The sequence below is a fragment of the Nerophis lumbriciformis genome, linkage group LG24, assembly GCF_033978685.3.
Source record: "Nerophis lumbriciformis linkage group LG24, RoL_Nlum_v2.1, whole genome shotgun sequence".
Lineage (NCBI taxonomy): Eukaryota > Metazoa > Chordata > Actinopteri > Syngnathiformes > Syngnathidae > Nerophis > Nerophis lumbriciformis.
The window spans coordinates 16427501-16445722 of record NC_084571.2 but is presented as its reverse complement, the minus strand read 5'-3'; the positions used below and the strand labels follow the sequence as shown (position 1 = coordinate 16445722).

General features: G+C 44.9%; 1 protein-coding gene across 2 annotated transcripts in view; it reads left to right on the top strand.

Moving 5' to 3' along the window:
- LOC133620301 (voltage-gated potassium channel KCNC1-like) overlaps positions 1 to 18222 on the top strand; it is a 105805-nt gene that overhangs the window by 69079 nt on the left and 18504 nt on the right. The window contains exon 5 of one of the 2 annotated variants that reach the window (XM_061981675.2): positions 16685 to 18222. This exon is cut by the window's right edge and continues 75 nt beyond it. The exons of the other annotated variant lie outside the window; for it this stretch is intronic. Within the exon in view, the coding sequence (XP_061837659.1) occupies positions 16685 to 16836 (152 nt within the window). The 3' untranslated portion in view covers positions 16837 to 18222. The remainder of the gene's footprint in view (positions 1 to 16684) is intronic. 2 annotated transcript variants of the gene reach the window in all.

Below are 18222 nucleotides of genomic sequence, written 5' to 3'. Positions count from 1 at the left end.
CAACAACACCCAGAAACGCAGTCGGCTTAGCTTAGCCTGAGCTCATCTAAGATGGACTGATACAAAGTGGAAAAGTGTTCAGTGGTCTGACGAGTCCACATTTCAAATTGTTTTTGGAAACTGTGGACGTCGTGTCCTCCGGACCAAAGAGGAAAAGAATCATCCGAATTGTTATAGGAAAGTTGAAAAGCCAGCATCTGTGATGGTATGGGGGTGTATTAGTGCCCAAGACATGGGTAACTTACACATCTGTGAAGGCGCCATTAATGCTGAAAGGTACATACAGGTTTTGGAGCCACATATGTTGCCATCCAAGCAACGTTACCATGGACGCCCCTGCTTATTTCAGCAAGAAAATGCCAAGCCACGTGTTACATCAACGTGGATTCATAGTAAAAGAGTGCGGGTACTAGACTGGCCTGCCTGTAGTCCAGACCTGTCTCCCATTGAAAATGTGTGGCGCATTATGAAGCCTAAAATACCACAACGGAGACCCCCGGACTGTTGAACAACTTAAGCTGTACATCAAGCAAGAATGGGAAAGAATTCCACCTGAGAAGCTTCAAAAATGTGTCTCCTCAGTTCTCAAACGTTTACTGAGTGTTGTTAAAATGAAAGGCCATGTAACACAGTGGTGAACATGCCCTTTCCCAACTACTTTGGCACGTGTTGCAAAAAAAAATTAAAAAAAATGTATGAGTTTGAACATCAAATATCTTGTCTTTCATTCAATTAAATATGGGTTGAAAAGGATTTGCAAATCATTGTATTCCATTTATATTTACATCCAACACAATTTCACAACTCATATGGAAACGGGGTTTGGAGATATATATATATATATATATATATATATATATATATATATATATATATATATATATATATATATCAGTGACGTGCGGTGAAGTTCATGACTGGTGAGGCACTGACTTCATCACAGTCAGATTTACAAACAGAATGAACCCTAAAGAGTATCTTATTCACCATTTGATTGGCAGCAGTTAACGGTTTATGTTTAAAAGCTCATACCAGCATTCTTCCCTGCTTGGCACTCAGCATCAAGGGTTGGAATTGGGGGTTAAATCACCAACAATTATTCCCGGGCGCGGCGCCGCTGCTGCCCACTGCTCCCCTCACCTCCCAGGGGGTGAGCAAGGGGATGGGTCAAATGCAGAGGACAAATTTCACCACACCTAGTGTGTGTGACAATCATTGGTACTTTAACTTAACTTTAACTTTACACATACAAACTGTAGCACACAAAAAAGCACATTTAATTAAAAAAAACGTTATTATGGTCTTACCTTTACTTATAAGTGCGGGAACAGTGGTGTTCGTGTTGGAGGAGTTGTGAATGAATGAAATATGAAATCCGTGCTGCAGTCTGCAGGTGTACCTAATGTTGTGTCCCTGCAGTCGTTCACGGCTCCTCCGGCGCGTGCAATGTTGTTTTTGCACTTTTTGGCTTCTTGTTAAGTGACTTTTTTTGGGTGGATTCGGTCTTGCACGTGGAGGGTTTGGGTGTGGGCTTTGGTTGGTGTGGCGCTCCCGTCGGGGGGTGCAGTCTGCGGCGGAGGTGCAATAACCGACACCAGGAGGCGGGATTACGCAAGCCTCACACAGTGCGTCTTCGCAGCAGTTTTTTGATTGCTCAGCACAAGAAATACGTTACACTCATACAGTTGTTGACAAAATACACTGTACATTATATACCTCAGCTAACTAAACTATGGAAATGTATAATATAATTCATATAGCAATACGGTCTCACTGCACAGCAGGCCAGCAGTTAGCCGAGTCTGCAATCCATGGTGAGGCACAATTGAGTGACATGCCTCAACTGGCTGCTGATCACCGCACCGTCTCTTCTCAGTATTTGAACGGCAAATGTGAAAATTCAGCGATTTTGAATAAAAATAATCTAAAACTGGTGAAGTTAAACGGAAATTAACTTTATAGTCTTCTTACATTTTTTTTCATTCCATGATGCCTCTTGTGACCGCACGTCACTGATATATATATATATATATATATATATATATATATATATATATCCATTTTCTACCGCTTGTCCTGTTCAGGGTCGCGGGGGGTGCTGGAGCCTATCTCAGCTGCATTCGGGCGGAAGGCGGGGTACACCCTGGACAAGTCGCCACCTCATCGCAGGGCTATATATATATATATATATATATATAAATATATATATACATATATAAATATATACATATATATATATATATATATATATATATATATATATATATATATATATATATATATATATATATATTTATATATGTATATATATGTATATAATTTAAACACACAAACCTGTAGGAATATATGATATATTTTTTATTTAAACATATACTTAAATATTAACATAGATAAGATATGTAAAAAATATATATATATGTGTATATATATATACATTTATATATATATATGCATACACACACACACATATATATATATGTGTGTGTATATATATGTGTATATATATATATATATATATATATATATATATATATATATATATATATATATATATATATATATATATATATGTGTGTGTGTGTGTGTGTGTGTGTGTGTGTGTGTGTGTTATTTAAACAGAGAATACAACATGCAAAGGTACCTCCCTCCTTATGCGAGGCTCCCAACCAGCGTCAAGGTGCAGCAGGGTGAGTCCTGTAGAAGTCCCCCAAAAGTGATGGGTCAGCGAAGTCGGACGCTGTAACCCATGGTCGGTCCTCAGAACCATAACCCTCCCAATCCACTAAATAAACTAAACGCCTACCCTGTCGACAAACCCTAAGAATCTCTTTGACGGTCTCGAGGACCCTGGGGTCCGAGAGAGACGAGGGGGAACTGACCGCCACAGGCTTAATTTGAGAAACGTGGAAAACTGGGTAAGATTTTATAGATTGTGGTAGAGTGAGACGTACGGAGGCCGGATTGATGATCCTCTCAATGGGAAATGGTCCCACATAGCGTGGTGCCAACTTTTGAGATGATACCGGAAGGTGAAGGTCCTTGTTACGCAGCATCACTTGCTGCCCGGGCTGATAAATGGGAGCCGGGATGCGACGTCAGTTGGCATTCTCTCGGGGGCCCTCAACAGAGCAGCGCGAACGGTCCTCCAAACGTTCTGGCAGAGTCTCAGGTGAGCTTGGGTGGAAGGAACTGCTGCTTCAACCTCCTGCTGGTGGAATAGGAGAGGTTGATAGCCCAATGAACACTCGAATGGCGACATACCTGTGGAAGAGATGGCCATGGAGTTGTAGGTGTACTCAACCCAGGGAAGGAATTTGCTCCAAGCTGTGGGCTGGCGGGCACTCATACAGCACAGCATAGTCTCCACGCGCTGATTTGCTCTCTCAGCTTGACCATTACTCTGGGGGTGGTAACCGGAGGTGAGACGGACAGTAGCCCCAATTCTCTTGCAAGAAGTCTGCCAGACACGGGAGAGGAATTGGGGACCATGGTCTGACACGACATCCATGGGGATCCCATGCAGTCTGATGATGTGTTGTGTGAGAAGTTCTGTGATCTCAGCGGCGGAGGGGATCTTGGAAAGGGGAATGAAGTGTGCCCCTTTGGAGAATCTGTCGACTGTAGTCAAGATGGTGTCTTTACCTTGAGAGGCGGGGAATCCCGTAACGAAGTCCACAGCGATGTGGGACCAGGGCCGGCTGGGGATGGGTAACGGACACAACAGGCCCGCCGGGGGGCTATGGGTAGCCTTGATGCGGGAGCAGATGGTGCAAGCGGCGACAAACTCTCGACTATCAGCCTCCATGGATGGCCACCAAAAACGCAGTCGGATAAATGATAGGGACCTGTGCACTCCAGGATGACAAGCGAAGACGCTGGAATGACCCTAGTCCAATACCTTAGGGCGCAGCTCTTTGGGAACAAACAGTCTGTCAGATGGTCCGCCATCCGGATCCGGGTCAGAGTGCAAAGCATCCCTGACCAGACTCTCAAACTCCCAAGTTACCATGCCCATAATACGAGCAGGAGGGAGGATGGGTTGCGTTGTAGGTGGGCTGGAGGGTTCCACTGAGAACTGGCGGGAGAAGGCATCAGCCTTCGTGTTGCAGGAGCCTGGTCTGAAAGAAAGTGTGTAGCCAAAACGACTGAAAAATTGTACCCATCGTGCCTGACGGTTGTTGAGCCTATTAGCGGAGTGAATGTGGATGAGGTTGCGGAGATCCGTCAGAACTAAAAATGGGTGTTTGGCCCCATCCAGCCAGTGCCTCCACTCCACCAGAGCCTCGTGGACCGCCAACAGTTCACGGTTCCACGTGTCATAATTTCTTTCAGCCAGGGAGACACATCTGGAAAAGAAAGCCCAAGGGTGCACCAAATTGTCCTTCCTTGAGCGCTGGGAAAGCACAGCCCCGATACCAGAATCGGAGGCATCCACCGCCACCGTAAAAGGACAGTTAGGGTCAGGATGGACTAGCACCGGGGCTGAACTGAAACTCTCCTTGAGGGTTTGGAAGGCTGTGCTGGCCTCCTTGGACCACTGAAAAAGCGAAAGTGTAGATGTGAAAGAATGAAGAGGAGCGGCTACCTTGCTGTAGTCCCAAATGAAGCGACGGTAGAACCCCGCAAACCCAGTTCCGTGCAGGTGGTGGGTTGGGGCCAATCAATCACCGCCCCGACCTTCCTAGGGTCTCTAGAAAACACAAGAATGTCATCCAAATAAACAACGACAAACTGGTCCAAAATGTTCCTAAAAACGTCATTAACTAATGCCTGGAAGACAGCAGGGGCATTAGTAAGTCCAAAGGGCATTACTCTGTACTCAAAATGGCCCAAGTGTGTGTTGAATGCCGTTTTCCATGCCTCGCCCTCCTTGATTCGGACGAGGTAGGCGTTACGGAGGTCGAGTTTGCTGAAGATGGTCACCGGGGAAAGGGACTCGAAGGACGAACTCAGGAGGGGTAGTGGATAATTGTTCTTTATGGTGATGTTATTTAATTGACGGGAGTCAATGCATGGCCGCAATTAACCTTCCTTCTTACCCACAAAGAAAAATCCTGCTGCCACTAGAGACTTAGATGAGGTGATGATAATGGATGTCGTCCTTCATGGCTTGTTTCTCAGGAATGGAAAGGTTGTACAGCATTGGGGATTAGTTCGATGGTGCAGTCATAAGGTCTGTGTGGGGGAAGGGAGAGTGCACATTCCTTGTCGTAGACTGCGGTGAGATCATGTTAATCATAAGGAATATTGGACAGGTCCGCATGACGCAGGTCAGGGACTATCCGACCGGGGTAATGCAGACTTCAGACAAAATTCATGACATGCCGTACTCCAAGCCAAGACTTTTCCCGAGGACCAGGATATATGAGGGTCGTGTTTACGAAGCCAGGATCGGCCAAAGACAAGTGGAGCAATCGGGGCATCAAGGATCCAAAGTATTAGGGTCTCGGTGTGGTTGCCCGAGAGGGTCAGGGATAAGGGTTCCGTGCGGTGTGTAATAGGTCCCAGAAGGTGTCCATCCAGGGCTTGAGCCGGTAGTGAGGTGCCCAGAGGCAGGAGACTGATTCCGGCCAGTCGAGCAAACTCCATAAAGCTATCGTCAGCCCCTGAGTCCAGATCGGCCCCGACGGTCAGGTTCTTCGTGGTCCAGGACAGGGTAGCCGGGAAGAGAATGCCAGGGTCTTTGGTGACTTGGGGAACAGAAGTGTGGCTCACCAGGATTCGCACCGCTAGTGAGCCTTGTCTTTTGGCCGCATCGGGTCTTTATTGTGTTCCCCGCTAATCCGCAATAAAGACAAAGGCGCTGCCGGAACCTCATCTCCCTCTCTTCAGCCGCTAGGTGTGCTCTGCCTAGCTGCATTGGTTCTTCCGTCTTGACTGGTATGGGGAAAACGGTTGGTGGAACCATGCTTGTGTGTTTAGTGGACTGGAACTTGGGACTTGAGGGAGAGAATGCAGGTGCTCGAGTCTCAACAAGGGTAGGTCTGCGGACTTGGTAGAGACCTGCTTGTCTTTGTTCCGCAGCTCTCTCGATTAATCTCTGGTCCATCCGGAGAGCCAACACGATGAGGTCCTGATAAGAGGTTGGACGGTCCCGTAATAAGCCGTCCTTGACGTCCTCACTTAGTCCCCGCCGGTACGCACTCAGGAGTGCCTTGTCGCCCCATTCACTGTTGGCCGCGAGAGTGCGGAATTCAAGGGTGTACTCGGCTACGGAGCGGCATTCCTGCTGAATGGAATGTAGGCGGGAGGCGGCGTCTCCCACGTCAAACAGGTGATCGAATACGGCCCGTAATTCCGAGCGGAATAGTTTGTGCTCAGCCCAGTGTTCCGGTCCACCGCTGCCGTGGCCCACTTGAGCGCTCTTCCAGCCAGGAGAGAAAAAATAAACATGATCTTGGCCCCGTCAGAAGCATAGCGAGACGGTTGATGTTGGAAAGTCATCTCACATTGGACCAAAAATCCACAGCACAGATCAAAATCAAAATCGCCTTCAAAGAGTCTGGGACTGGCAATCTTTGGTTTCCGGGTATAAGCGGGGTTCCCGGGAGCAGCTGCAGCAGAAATTGCGGGTTCTGGTGCGGGGGAAGTTTGCCTACTTGGGGTTACGGATTCCATTCTAGTGAGCAGACTAGCGAAGGCGACCTCCAGCTTGTTCTCCAGTGAAGAGGCGCGCTCTTGGTGCTGCTGGTGTATCCCGTGCCTCGCAGCTACTTCGGAGCTCATGGGAGCTCAGGGAGGGAGTGTGGACCTCGCTCTGACAATGCCGTCTGGTTGTGACATGGCCAGAACGTACTGTGACTGTACTATGGAGAAAGACACGGCACTGAGACAGGGGCGTCGATAGTTTGAGTCGTGTTCATTAAACACAAGGAAGTGGAATGTGTAATTTATATACGTTAGGTCAGGAAAAAACACAGAGGCTATATCATCCCTACAAGCCTGTTTTGCAGGGGATTTTATAAAATAAGGGAAACCTGGGAAACAGGCTTGTAGGGATGATATATCCTCTGTGTTTTTTCCTGACCTAACGTATATATATATATATATATATATATATATATATATATATATATATATATATATATATATATATATATATATATATATATATATACAGGTAAAAGCCAGTAAATTAGAATATTTTGAAAAATTTGATTTATTTCAGTAATTGCATTCAAAAGGTGTAACTTGTACATTATATTTATTCATTGCACACAGACTGATGCATTCAAATGTTTATTTCATTTAATTTTGATGATTTGAAGTGGCAACAAATGAAAATCCAAAATTCCGTGTCTCACAAAATTTGAATATTGTGTAAGGGTTAAATTTTGAAGACACCTGGTGCCACAAACTAATCAGCTGATTAACTCAAAACACCTGCAAAGGGCTTTAAATGGTCTCTCAGTCCAGTTCTGAAGCCTACACAAACATGGGGAAGACTTCAGATTTGACAGCTGTCCAAAAGGCAACCATCGACACATTGCACAAGGAGGGAAAGACACAAAAGGTTATTGCTGAAGAGGCTGGCTGTTCTCAGAGCTCTGTGTCCAAAGACATTAATGGAGAGGCAAAGGGAAGGAAAAACTGTGGTCAGAAAAAGTGTACAAGCGATAGGGATCACCGCGCCCTGGTCAAGATTGTGAAAAAAAACCCATTCAAAAATGTGGGGGAGATTCAGAAGGAGTGGACAGCTGCTGGAGTCAGTGCTTCAAGATCCACCACCAAGAGACGCTTGAAAGACATGGGTTTCAACTTCCGCATACCTCGTGTCAAGCCACTGTTGACCAAGAAACAGCGCGAAAAGCGTCTCACCTGGGCTAAGGAAAAAAAGAGCTGGACTGCTGCTGAGTGGTCCAAAGTCATGTTTTCTGACGAAAGCAAATTTTGCATTTCCTTTGGAAATCGAGGTCCCAGAGTCTGGAGGAAGACAGGAGAGGCACAGGATCCACGTTGCCTGAAGTCTAGTGTAAAGTTTCCACCATCAGTGATGGTTTGGGGTGCCATGTCATCTGCTGGTGTCGGTCCACTCTGTTTCCTGAGATCCAGGGTCAACGCAGCCGTCTACCAGCAAGTTTTAGAGCACTTCATGCTTCCTGCTGCTGACCTGCTCTATGGAGATGGAGATTTCAAGTTCCAACAGGACTTGGCGCCTGCACACAGCGCAAAATCTACCCGTGCCTGGTTTACAGACCATGGTATTTCTGTTCTAAATTGGCCCGCCAACTCCCCTGACCTTAGCCCCATAGAAAATCTGTGGGGTATTGTGAAAAGGAAGATGCAGAATGCCAGACCCAATAACGCAGAAGAGTTGAAGGCCACTATCAGAGCAACCTGGGCTCTCATAACACCTGAGCAGTGCCAGAAACTCATCGACTCCATGCCACGCCGCATTAACGCAGTAATTGAGGCAAAAGGAGCTCCAACCAAGTATTGAGTATTGTACATGCTCATATTTTTCATTTTCATACTTTTCAGTTGGCCAACATTTCTAAAAATCCCTTTTTTGTATTAGCCTTAAGTAATATTCTAATTTTGTGACACACGGAATTATGGATTTTCATTTGTTGCCACTTCAAATCATCAAAATTAAATGAAATAAACATTTGAATGCATCAGTCTGTGTGCAATGAATAAATATAATGTACAAGTTACACCTTTTGAATGCAATTACTGAAATAAATCAAGTTTTTCAAAATATTCTAATTTACTGGCTTTTACCTGTGTATATATATATATATATATATATATATATATATATATATATATAAAATTTAAAAATACAATATAACATGCAAACTTGTAGGAATATGTGTGATATATTTTATATAAATAAAACATGTATTTATCATATAAACTTACAAAAAGATTTAGTATTATATGTGATATATATATATACATACATATATATATATATATATATATTTATATTACTATACTATATAAAATAGTATAGTATAAATATATATATATATATGTTATATGTACTTTATATATCATTCAAACATACAATATACCATAAAAACTTGTACAATATATACAGTATATATATATATATATATATATATACATATATAATTTATTTTATTTTATTTTATTTATTTTTTTAAACATTGGGTGCCACTTCTATGATGAACTACATTCCTCCATAAAATAGACCAACATCTCTGATAAATGTTTATATTACTTAAAATAAAACTGCTTTTAATGAATACAATTCCAGCCAAACATTTAATAAAGTCAAATACAAATAAGACAACAAGAGAAGTATCAACACTTCTCTTTTATAAAGTAAATGTGTACAGCAGATATAGATCATCTACATCAACTATATGATCATCTACATCAACAATATGATCATCTACATCAACTATATGATCATCTACATCAACTATATGATCATCTACATCAGCAATACAATAATCTACATCAACAATATGATCATCTACATCAACAATATGATCATCTACATCAACAATATGATCATCTACATTAAGAATATGACTTGTGCGACAGATTTATTGAGTTTTTTGTATCGATTAGGAATCGTTACAAATAAGAATCGCGATTAATCTAAAAAAAAAAAAAAAATGTCACCCTTAATATTTATCATTCGAACATACAATAAAACATTAAAGCGTTTAGAAAGAGGTTAAATATATATTATTTCAACACATATTATTACATATGCATAAAGATATGTTATAGGTTTATCATTGAAATAATAACAAATAAAATAATACATTTGACTGGAAAGTAGCATTTAGATATTAGCATGTAGCATTCTCTCCCTTCCAAAGCTAAAGGAGCTGAAACAAGCAATGTCGCCCTCTGGTGTTTAGGAGGCAGACTGTGTAGTTCAATTCACTGCACCTGGACAAAAGTCTTTATTTGAACTATTGAAGTTGTTTGGTTGAATTCAGTCGCAGTCGGGAAGTCAAAGGTCGCAATCTGTGTGTGAAGTTTGCATGTTGTCTGTGTTGTGGGTCTTTTGTTGTCTGTGTTGTGGGTCTTTTGTTGTCTGTGTTGTATGTCTTTTGTTTGTGTTGTGTGTTGTGGGTCTTTTGTTGTCTGTGTTGTGTGTCTTTTGTTGTTTGTTTTGTGTGTTGTGGGTCTTTTGTTGTCTGTGTTGTGGGTTTTTTGTTGTCTGTGCTGTGAGTTGTGGGTCTTTTGTTGTCTGTTTTGTGGGTTTTTTGTTGTCTGTGTTGTGAGTTGTTGGTCTTTTGTTGTGTGTGTTGTGGGTCTTTTGATGTATGTGTTGTGTATTGTGGGTCTTTTGTTGTCCGTGTTGTGTGTCTTTTGTTGTCTGTATTGTGTGTTGTGGGTCTTTGTTGTCTGTGTTGTGTCTTTTGTTGTCTGTGTTGTGGGTCTTTTGTTGTCTGTGTTGTGGGTTTTGTGTTGTCAGTGTTGTGTGTTGTGGGTCTTTTGTTGTCTGTGTTGTGGGTTTTTTGTTGTCTGTGTTGTGGGTTTTTTGTTGTCTGTTCTGTGTGTTGTGGGTCTTTTGTTGTCTGTGTCGTGTGTTGTGGGTCTTTTGTTGTCTGTGTTGTGTGTTGTGGGTATTTTGTTCTCTGTGTTGGGTGTCTTTTTTCTCTGTGTTGTGTGTTGTGCGCTTTTTGTTGTCTGTGTTGTGGGTCTATTGTTGTCTGTGTTGTGTGTTGTGAGTCTTTTGTTGTCTGTGTTGTGGGTATTTTGTTGTCAGTGTTGTGTGTTGTGGGTCTTCTGTTGTGTGTTGTGGGACTATTGTTGTCTGTTGTGGGTCTTTTGATGTATGTGTTGTGTATCGTGGGTCTTTTGTTGTCTGTGTTGTGTGTCTTTTGTTGTCTGTATTGTGTGTTGTGGGTCTTTGTTGTCTGTGTTGTGTCTTTTGTTGTCTGTGTTGTGTTTCTTTTGTTGTCTGTGTTGTGTGTTGTGGGTCTTTTGTTGTCTGTTGTGGGTCTTTTGATGTATGTGTTGTGTATTGTGGGTCTTTTGTTGTCTGTGTTGTGTGTCTTTTGTTGTCTGTATTGTGTGTTGTGGGTCTTTGTTGTCTGTGTTGTGTCTTTTGTTGTCTGTGTTGTGGGTCTTTTGTTGTCTGTGTTGTGGGTTTTGTGTTGTCAGTGTTGTGTGTTGTGGGTCTTTTGTTGTCTGTGTTGTGGGTTTTTTGTTGTCTGTGTTGTGGGTTTTTTGTTGTCTGTGCTGTGTGTTGTGGGTCTTTTGCTGTCTGTGTTGTGGGTTTTTTGTTTGTGTTGTGAGTTGTGGGTCTTTTGTTGTCTGTGTTGTGTGTTGTGGGTCTTTTGTTTATATTGTGACTTTTTGTTGTGTGTTGTGTGTCTTTTGCTCTCTGTGTTGTGTCTTTTGTTGTCTGTTGTGGGTCTTTTGTTGTCTGTTTTGTGTGTTGTGGGTCTTTTGTTGTCTGTGTTGTGGGTTTTTGTTGTCTGTGTTGTGTGTTGTGGGTCTTTTGTTGTCTGTGTTGTGGTTTTTTTGTTGTCTGTGTTGTGAGTTTTGGGTCTTTTGTTGTCTGTGTTGTGTGTTGTGGGTCTTTTGTTGTCTGTTGTGGGTATTTTGTTGTATGTGTTGTGTGAGCTGCCACCTTAACGTGGTAGAGGAGTTTGCGTGTCCCAATGATCCTAGGAGCTATGTTGTCCGGGGGCTTGATGCCCCCTGGTAGGGTCTCCCAAGACAAACTGGTCCTAGGTGAGGGATCAGACAAAGAGCAGCTCGAAGACCTCTATGAAGAAAACGATTAAGGAACCCAGATTTCCCTTGCCTGGACGCGGGTCACCGGGGCCCCCCTCTGGAGCCAGGCCCGGAGGTGGGGCACGATGGCGAGCGCCTGGTGGCCGGGCCTGTCCCCATGGGGCCCGGCCGGGCACAGCCCGAAGAGGCAACGTGGGTCTCCCCTCCAATGGGCTCACCACCCATAGCAGGGGCCATAGAGGTCGGGTGCGATGTGAGCTGGGCGGCAGCCGAGGGCAGGGCACTTGGCGGTCCGATCCTCGGCTACAGAAGCTAGCTCTTGGGACGTGGAACGTCACCTCGCTGGGGGGGAAGGAGCCTGAGCTAGTGCGCGAGGTGGAGAAGTTCCGACTAGATATAGTCGGACTCACTTCGACGCACAGCAAGGGCTCTGGAACCAGTTCTCTCGAGAGGGGCTGGACTCTCTTCCACTCTGGCGTTGCCGGCAGTGAGAGGCGACGGGCTGGGGTGGCAATTCTTGTTGCCCCCCGGCTCAGAGCCTGTACGTTGGAGTTCAACCCGGTGGACGAGAGGGTAGCTTCCCTCCGCCTTCGGGTCGGGGAACGGGTCCTGACTGTGGTTTGCGCTTACGCGCCAAACCGCAGCTCAGAGTACCCACCCTTTTTGGATTCACTCGAGGGAGTACTTGAGAGTGCTCCCCCGGGTGATTCCCTCGTTCTACTGGGGGACTTCAATGCTCATGTTGGCAGCGACAGTGAAACCTGGAGAGGCGTGATTGGGAAGAATGGCTGCCCGGATCTGAACCCGAGTGGTGTTTTGTTATTGGACTTTTGTGCCCGTCACAGATTGTCCATAACAAACACCATGTTCAAACATAAGGGTGTCCATATGTGCACTTGGCACCAGGACACCCTAGGCCGCAGTTCCATGATCGACTTTGTAGTTGTGTCATCGGATTTGCGGCCTCATGTTTTGGACACTCGGGTGAAGAGAGGGGCGGAGCTTTCTACCGATCACCACCTGGTGGTGAGTTGGCTGCGATGGTGGGGGAGGATGCCGAACAGACCTGGCAGGCCCAAACGCATTGTGAGGGTTTGCTGGGAACGTCTGGCAGAGTCTCCTGTCAGAGAGAGTTTCAGTTCCCACCTCCGGAAGAACTTTGAACATGTCACGAGGGAGGTGCTGGACATTGAGTCCGAATGGACCATGTTCCGCGCCTCTATTGTCAAGGCGGCTGATTGGAGCTGTGGCCGCAAGGTAGTTGGTGCTTGTCGTGGCGGTAATCCTAGAACCCGTTGGTGGACACCGGCGGTGAGGGATGCCGTCAAGCTGAAGAAGGAGTCCTATCGGGTTCTTTTGGCTCATAGGACTCCTGAGGCAGCGGACAGGTACCGACAGGCCAAGCGGTGTGCGGCTTCAGCGGTCGCAGAGGCAAAAACTCGGACATGGGAGGAGTTCGGTGAGGCCATGGAAAACGACTTCCGGACGGCTTCGAAGCAATTCTGGACCACCATCCGCCGCCTCAGGAAGGGGAAGCAGTGCACTATCAACACCGTGTATGGCGAGGATGGTGTTCTGCTGACCTCGACTGCGGATGTTGTGGATCGGTGGAGAGAATACTTCGAAGACCTCCTCAATCCCACCAACACGTCTTCCTATGAGGAAATAGTGCCTGGGGAGTCTGTGGTGGGCTCTCCTATTTCTGGGGCTGAGGTTGCTGAGGTAGTTAAAAAGCTCCTCGGTGGCAAGGCCCCAGGGGTAGATGAGATCCGCCCGGAGTTCCTTAAGGCTCTGGATGCTGTGGGGCTGTCTTGGTTGACAAGACTCTGCAGCATCGCGTGGACATCGGGGGCGGTACCACTGGATTGGCAGACCGGGGTGGTGGTTCCTCTCTTTAAGAAGGGGAACCGGAGGGTGTGTTCTAACTATCGTGGGATCACACTCCTCAGCCTTCCCGGTAAGGTCTATTCAGGTGTACTGGAGAGGAGGCTACGCCGGATAGTTGAACCTCGGATTCAGGAGGAACAGTGTGGTTTTCGTCCTGGTCGTGGAACTGTGGACCAGCTCTATACTCTCGGCAGGGTCCTTGAGGGTGCATGGGAGTTTGCCCAACCAGTCTACATGTGTTTTGTGGACTTGGAGAAGGCATTCAACCGTGTCCCTCGGGAAGTCCTGTGGGGAGTGGTCAGAGAGTATGGGGTATCGGACTGTCTGATTGTGGCAGTCCGCTCCCTGTATGATCAGTGCCAGAGCTTGGTCCGCATTGCCGGTAGTAAGTCGGACACGTTTCCAGTGAGGGTTGGACTCCGCCAAGGCTGCCCTTTGTCACCGATTCTGTTCATAACCTTTATGGACAGAATTTCTAGGCGCAGTCAAGGCGTTGAGGGGATCTGGTTTGGTGGCTGCAGGATTAGGTCTCTGCTTTTTGCAGATGATGTGGTCCTGATGGCTTCATCTGGCCAGGATCTTCAGCTCTCACTGGATCGGTTCGCAGCTGAGTGTGAAGCGACTGGGATGAGAATCAGCACCTCCAATTCCGAGTCCATGGTTCTCACCCGGAAAAGGGTGGAGTGCCATCTCCGGGTTGGGGAGGAGATCTTGCCCCAAGTGGAGGAGTTCAAGTACCTCGGAGTCTTGTTCACGAGTGAGGGAAGAGTGAATCGTGAGATCGACAGGCGGATCGGTGCGGCGTCATCAGTAATGCGGACGCTGTATCGGTCCGTTGTGGTGAAGAAGGAGCTGAGCCGGAAGGCAAAGCTCTCAATTTACCGGTCGATCTACGTTCCCATCCTCACCTATGGTCATGAGCTTTGGGTTATGACCGAAAGGACAAGATCACGGGTACAAGCGGCCGAAATGAGTTTCCTCCGTCCGACCGGTAGGAGGCCGCGAGGAAGACCCAGGACACGTTGGGAAGACTATGTCTCCCGGCTGGCCTGGGAACGCCTCGGGGTCCCACAGGAAGAGCTGGACGAAGTGGCTGGGGAGAGGGAAGTCTGGGCTTCCCTGCTTAGGCTGCTGCCCCGCGACCCGACCTCCGATAAGCGGAAGAAGATGGATGGATGGATGGATGGATGGTGTTGTGTGTTGTGGGTCTTTTGTTGTCTGTGTTGTGGGTTTTTTGTTGTCTGTGTTGTGGGTCTTCTGTTGTCTGTGTTGTGTGTTGTGGGTCTTTTGTTGTCTGTGTTGATAGTCTTTTGTTGTCTGTATTGTGTGCTGTGGGTCTTTTGTTGTCTGTGTCGTGTGTTGTGGGCCTTTTTTTGTCTGTGTTGTGTGTTGTGGGTATTTTGTTCTCTGTGTTGGGTGTCTTTTTTCCTCTGTGTTGTGTGTTGTGCGCTTTTTGTTGTCTGTGTTGTGGGTCTATTGTTGTCTGTGTTGTGTGTTGTGAGTCTTTTGTTGTCTGTGTTGTGGGTATTTTGTTGTCAGTGTTGTGTGTTGTGGGTCTTCTGTTGTGTGTTGTGGGTCTATTGTTGTCTGTGTTGTGGGTCTTTTGTTGTCTGTGTTGTGTGTTGTGGGTATTTTGTCCTCTGTGTTGTGTGTTTTGGGTCTTTTGTTGTCTGTGTTGTGAGTTGTGGATCTTTTGTGGTCTGTGTTATGGATCTTTTGTTGTCTGTGTTGTGGGTCTTTTGTTGTCTGTGTTTTAGGTCTTTTGTTGTCTGTGTTTTAGGTCTTTTGTTGTCTGTGTTGTGTGTCTTTTGTCGTCTGTGTTGTGTATTGTGGGTCTTTTGTTGTCTGTGTTGTGTGTCTTTTGTTGTCTGTGAGTCTTTTGTCATCTGTGTTGTGGGTCTTTTGTTGTCTGTGTTGTGTGTTGTGTGTCTTTTGTTCTCTGTGTTGTGTGTTGTGGTTATTTTGTTCTCTGTGTCCAGGCGGTAAAACCGGACAGTTGTGTTGGATCAATGCCACAAGGGGTGATTGTACAGACGACTGAATGAATGAATGAACACAATAATTAATGAACAAATGAATGAATAAACAAATCAACAATTGAATAAAAAAATAATGAACGAATGAACAAACTAATAAATGAACGCATAAATGAACAAACGAATGAACAAACGAATAAATGAACGCATTAATGAACAAATGAATGAACGAAGGAATGAACATATAAATGAATGAATGATCGAACAAATGAATGAATGAACAAATGAATGAACGAATGTTCAAATGAATGAACAAATGAACCAACAAAAGAATTAACATTTGTTCATTCCTCATTCATTCATTTGAATGAACAGATGAATGAACAAATGAAAAACAAATGACCAAATGAATGAACGAATTAACCAATGGAGGAATGAACAAATGAAACAACGAATGAATGAACAAATAAATGAATGAATGAACGAATGATCAAACAAATGAATGAATGAACAAATGAATGAACAAATGAAGGAACGATGGAACAAAGAACCAACGGAGGAATGAACAAATGAATGAACAGATGAATGAACAAATGAAAAAACAAATGACTAAATGTATGAACGAATGAACAAACAAAGGAATGAATGAATGAACAAATGAACGCATGCCAATGTACAAGGTGATTGTATCTCCCCTTGGACACAAGTTTTGTTGTTAGCACGAAAATGTGTTCTTGTGTGTTGTGATTTGTGTAACCCATGTTCTGTCCTGTGTCTGTCTGTCTGTCCCTCTACCTTGTCTGCCTGCCCACCTGTCTGTCCCTCTACCTTGTCTACCTGTCCACCTGTCTGTTCCTCTACCTTGTCTACCTGCCCGTCTGTCTGTCCCTCTACCTTGTGTACCTGCCCACCTGTCTGTCCCTCTACCTTGTTTCGTCCAACTTCCTACTTTGACTTCCTGTTTTGCTCTGGCTGGTTTGGTTTCCACGGTAACAACTGGCTTGCGTCGACGCCGCGCCGCGTGCCGTCGCCATGACAACGCATGCCATACATCGCTTGGGCCATGAAAACATGACGCGCATTGTGGCGGGCGTCACACCCTCATGTTTGCCCTTCGACCCGTGCACGCCATGGTCTTGTAGCCCCGGGTTACGAGAAGTCCCGCAGCCTGAACAACATCTCCGGCATGGCGGGCGCCCCGCTGCGCCTCACCCCCATCACCGACTCCGCCTTTGAGCCGTTCCAGCCGCCCGGCCTCAGGCGATGCCGCTCCCCCATCCCCTCCATCTTGTAGCGGGTCTTAGAAGCCAGGAAGTAGAACTCACCAGGACTGAGAGCTTACCATGCACACGCTACACGCACCTGCATGCCTAACGAGCACACACCTGAGCTTTCTTTATGCTAGGTGCTACGCCATCCTCGCAGCTCGGTGCAAAACTAACTTTTATGGTCAAGGTTCAGTGAAATATAAACTCCTTCTTTCTAACACCACCCTAAAAAAACTACTAACAGGTTAAAACAACCAGAACTACACCAGTAGTACCTCAGTTCCCAAAAAACAAATCATTCGAATAGTGAAAGTTCTGCGATGTCTTAGTCAGGGGTGTCCAAAGTTTAATAAGGACTCTGGCCCACCAACTTAGTTTGGCATATTTCAGTCTAATCGATGCAAATTAGTAAATCATAGCACAGCGTTAACTTATATGCCCCAATCCAGACAACCTTCCCTAGTCATAAACTGCAACCAACACAGTCACACGTAACACAACCTGCTCGCTGAACTTTGTGGATGTCATAAAAAAATTAAAAAAATGCCCATGCACCGAACGTCATTCAAAATGACGCCCATTTAAATCCACTGCAATGCATGATGGGAAAAATGCACTTTTAGCTGCTTGATGTTTCTGATTGATTACAAAACTTTTAAGGAGGTCATCACAGAAGTAAACAAGGTAGGAGCCCAACTTTCACATACTCTTAATAACCATTTAAATTAATTTGATATCCATTTAATTAATATGATATACATATATATATACATATATGTATGTATTAATGTATGTATATATTAGGGGTGTCAAAAACAATTTTTGGATGAATTCTTACCTGTTACGTTTGAGTTTTTTTAACCTGTTCTGTCCAATCATATTGCTGATGTAGATGATCATATTGTTGATGTAGATCAGGGGTGTCAAACTCAAATACAGAGTGGGCCAAAATTTAAAACTGAACAAAGCCGCGGGCCAAAGTTGAACAAATTAACCTTTTTGATAGGGACCCAAACAAGTTTTGCATTAAATATTGAACAAGCAAGGCTTATATAACTTTATAGTGACATGCAAAATCGAGTTTCAAATAATGATAATAATAATTAAAAAATATCAATGGCATATCAAATACAATTTAAATACAAATTGAATGCCTCTTTTCTATTTGCAGCCTTCTGAGGTAACTATCAACATTTTTTTCCACAGGCTAATAAATTTGAAAATAAACCAACCATTCTGGACTTTAAACTGCTCAGTTTGCAACACACTGATCTAATCTGATGTGCCCAAGCCAGATACCTGCCATCTTTTCTTGGATGCTAGTTCATTAATGTTGGGGCTCAGGCTTTGAGCTGAGGCAATCTTCATTATCGAACGAAGGTGTTCATCAGTCATTATATCTCGTATTCCAC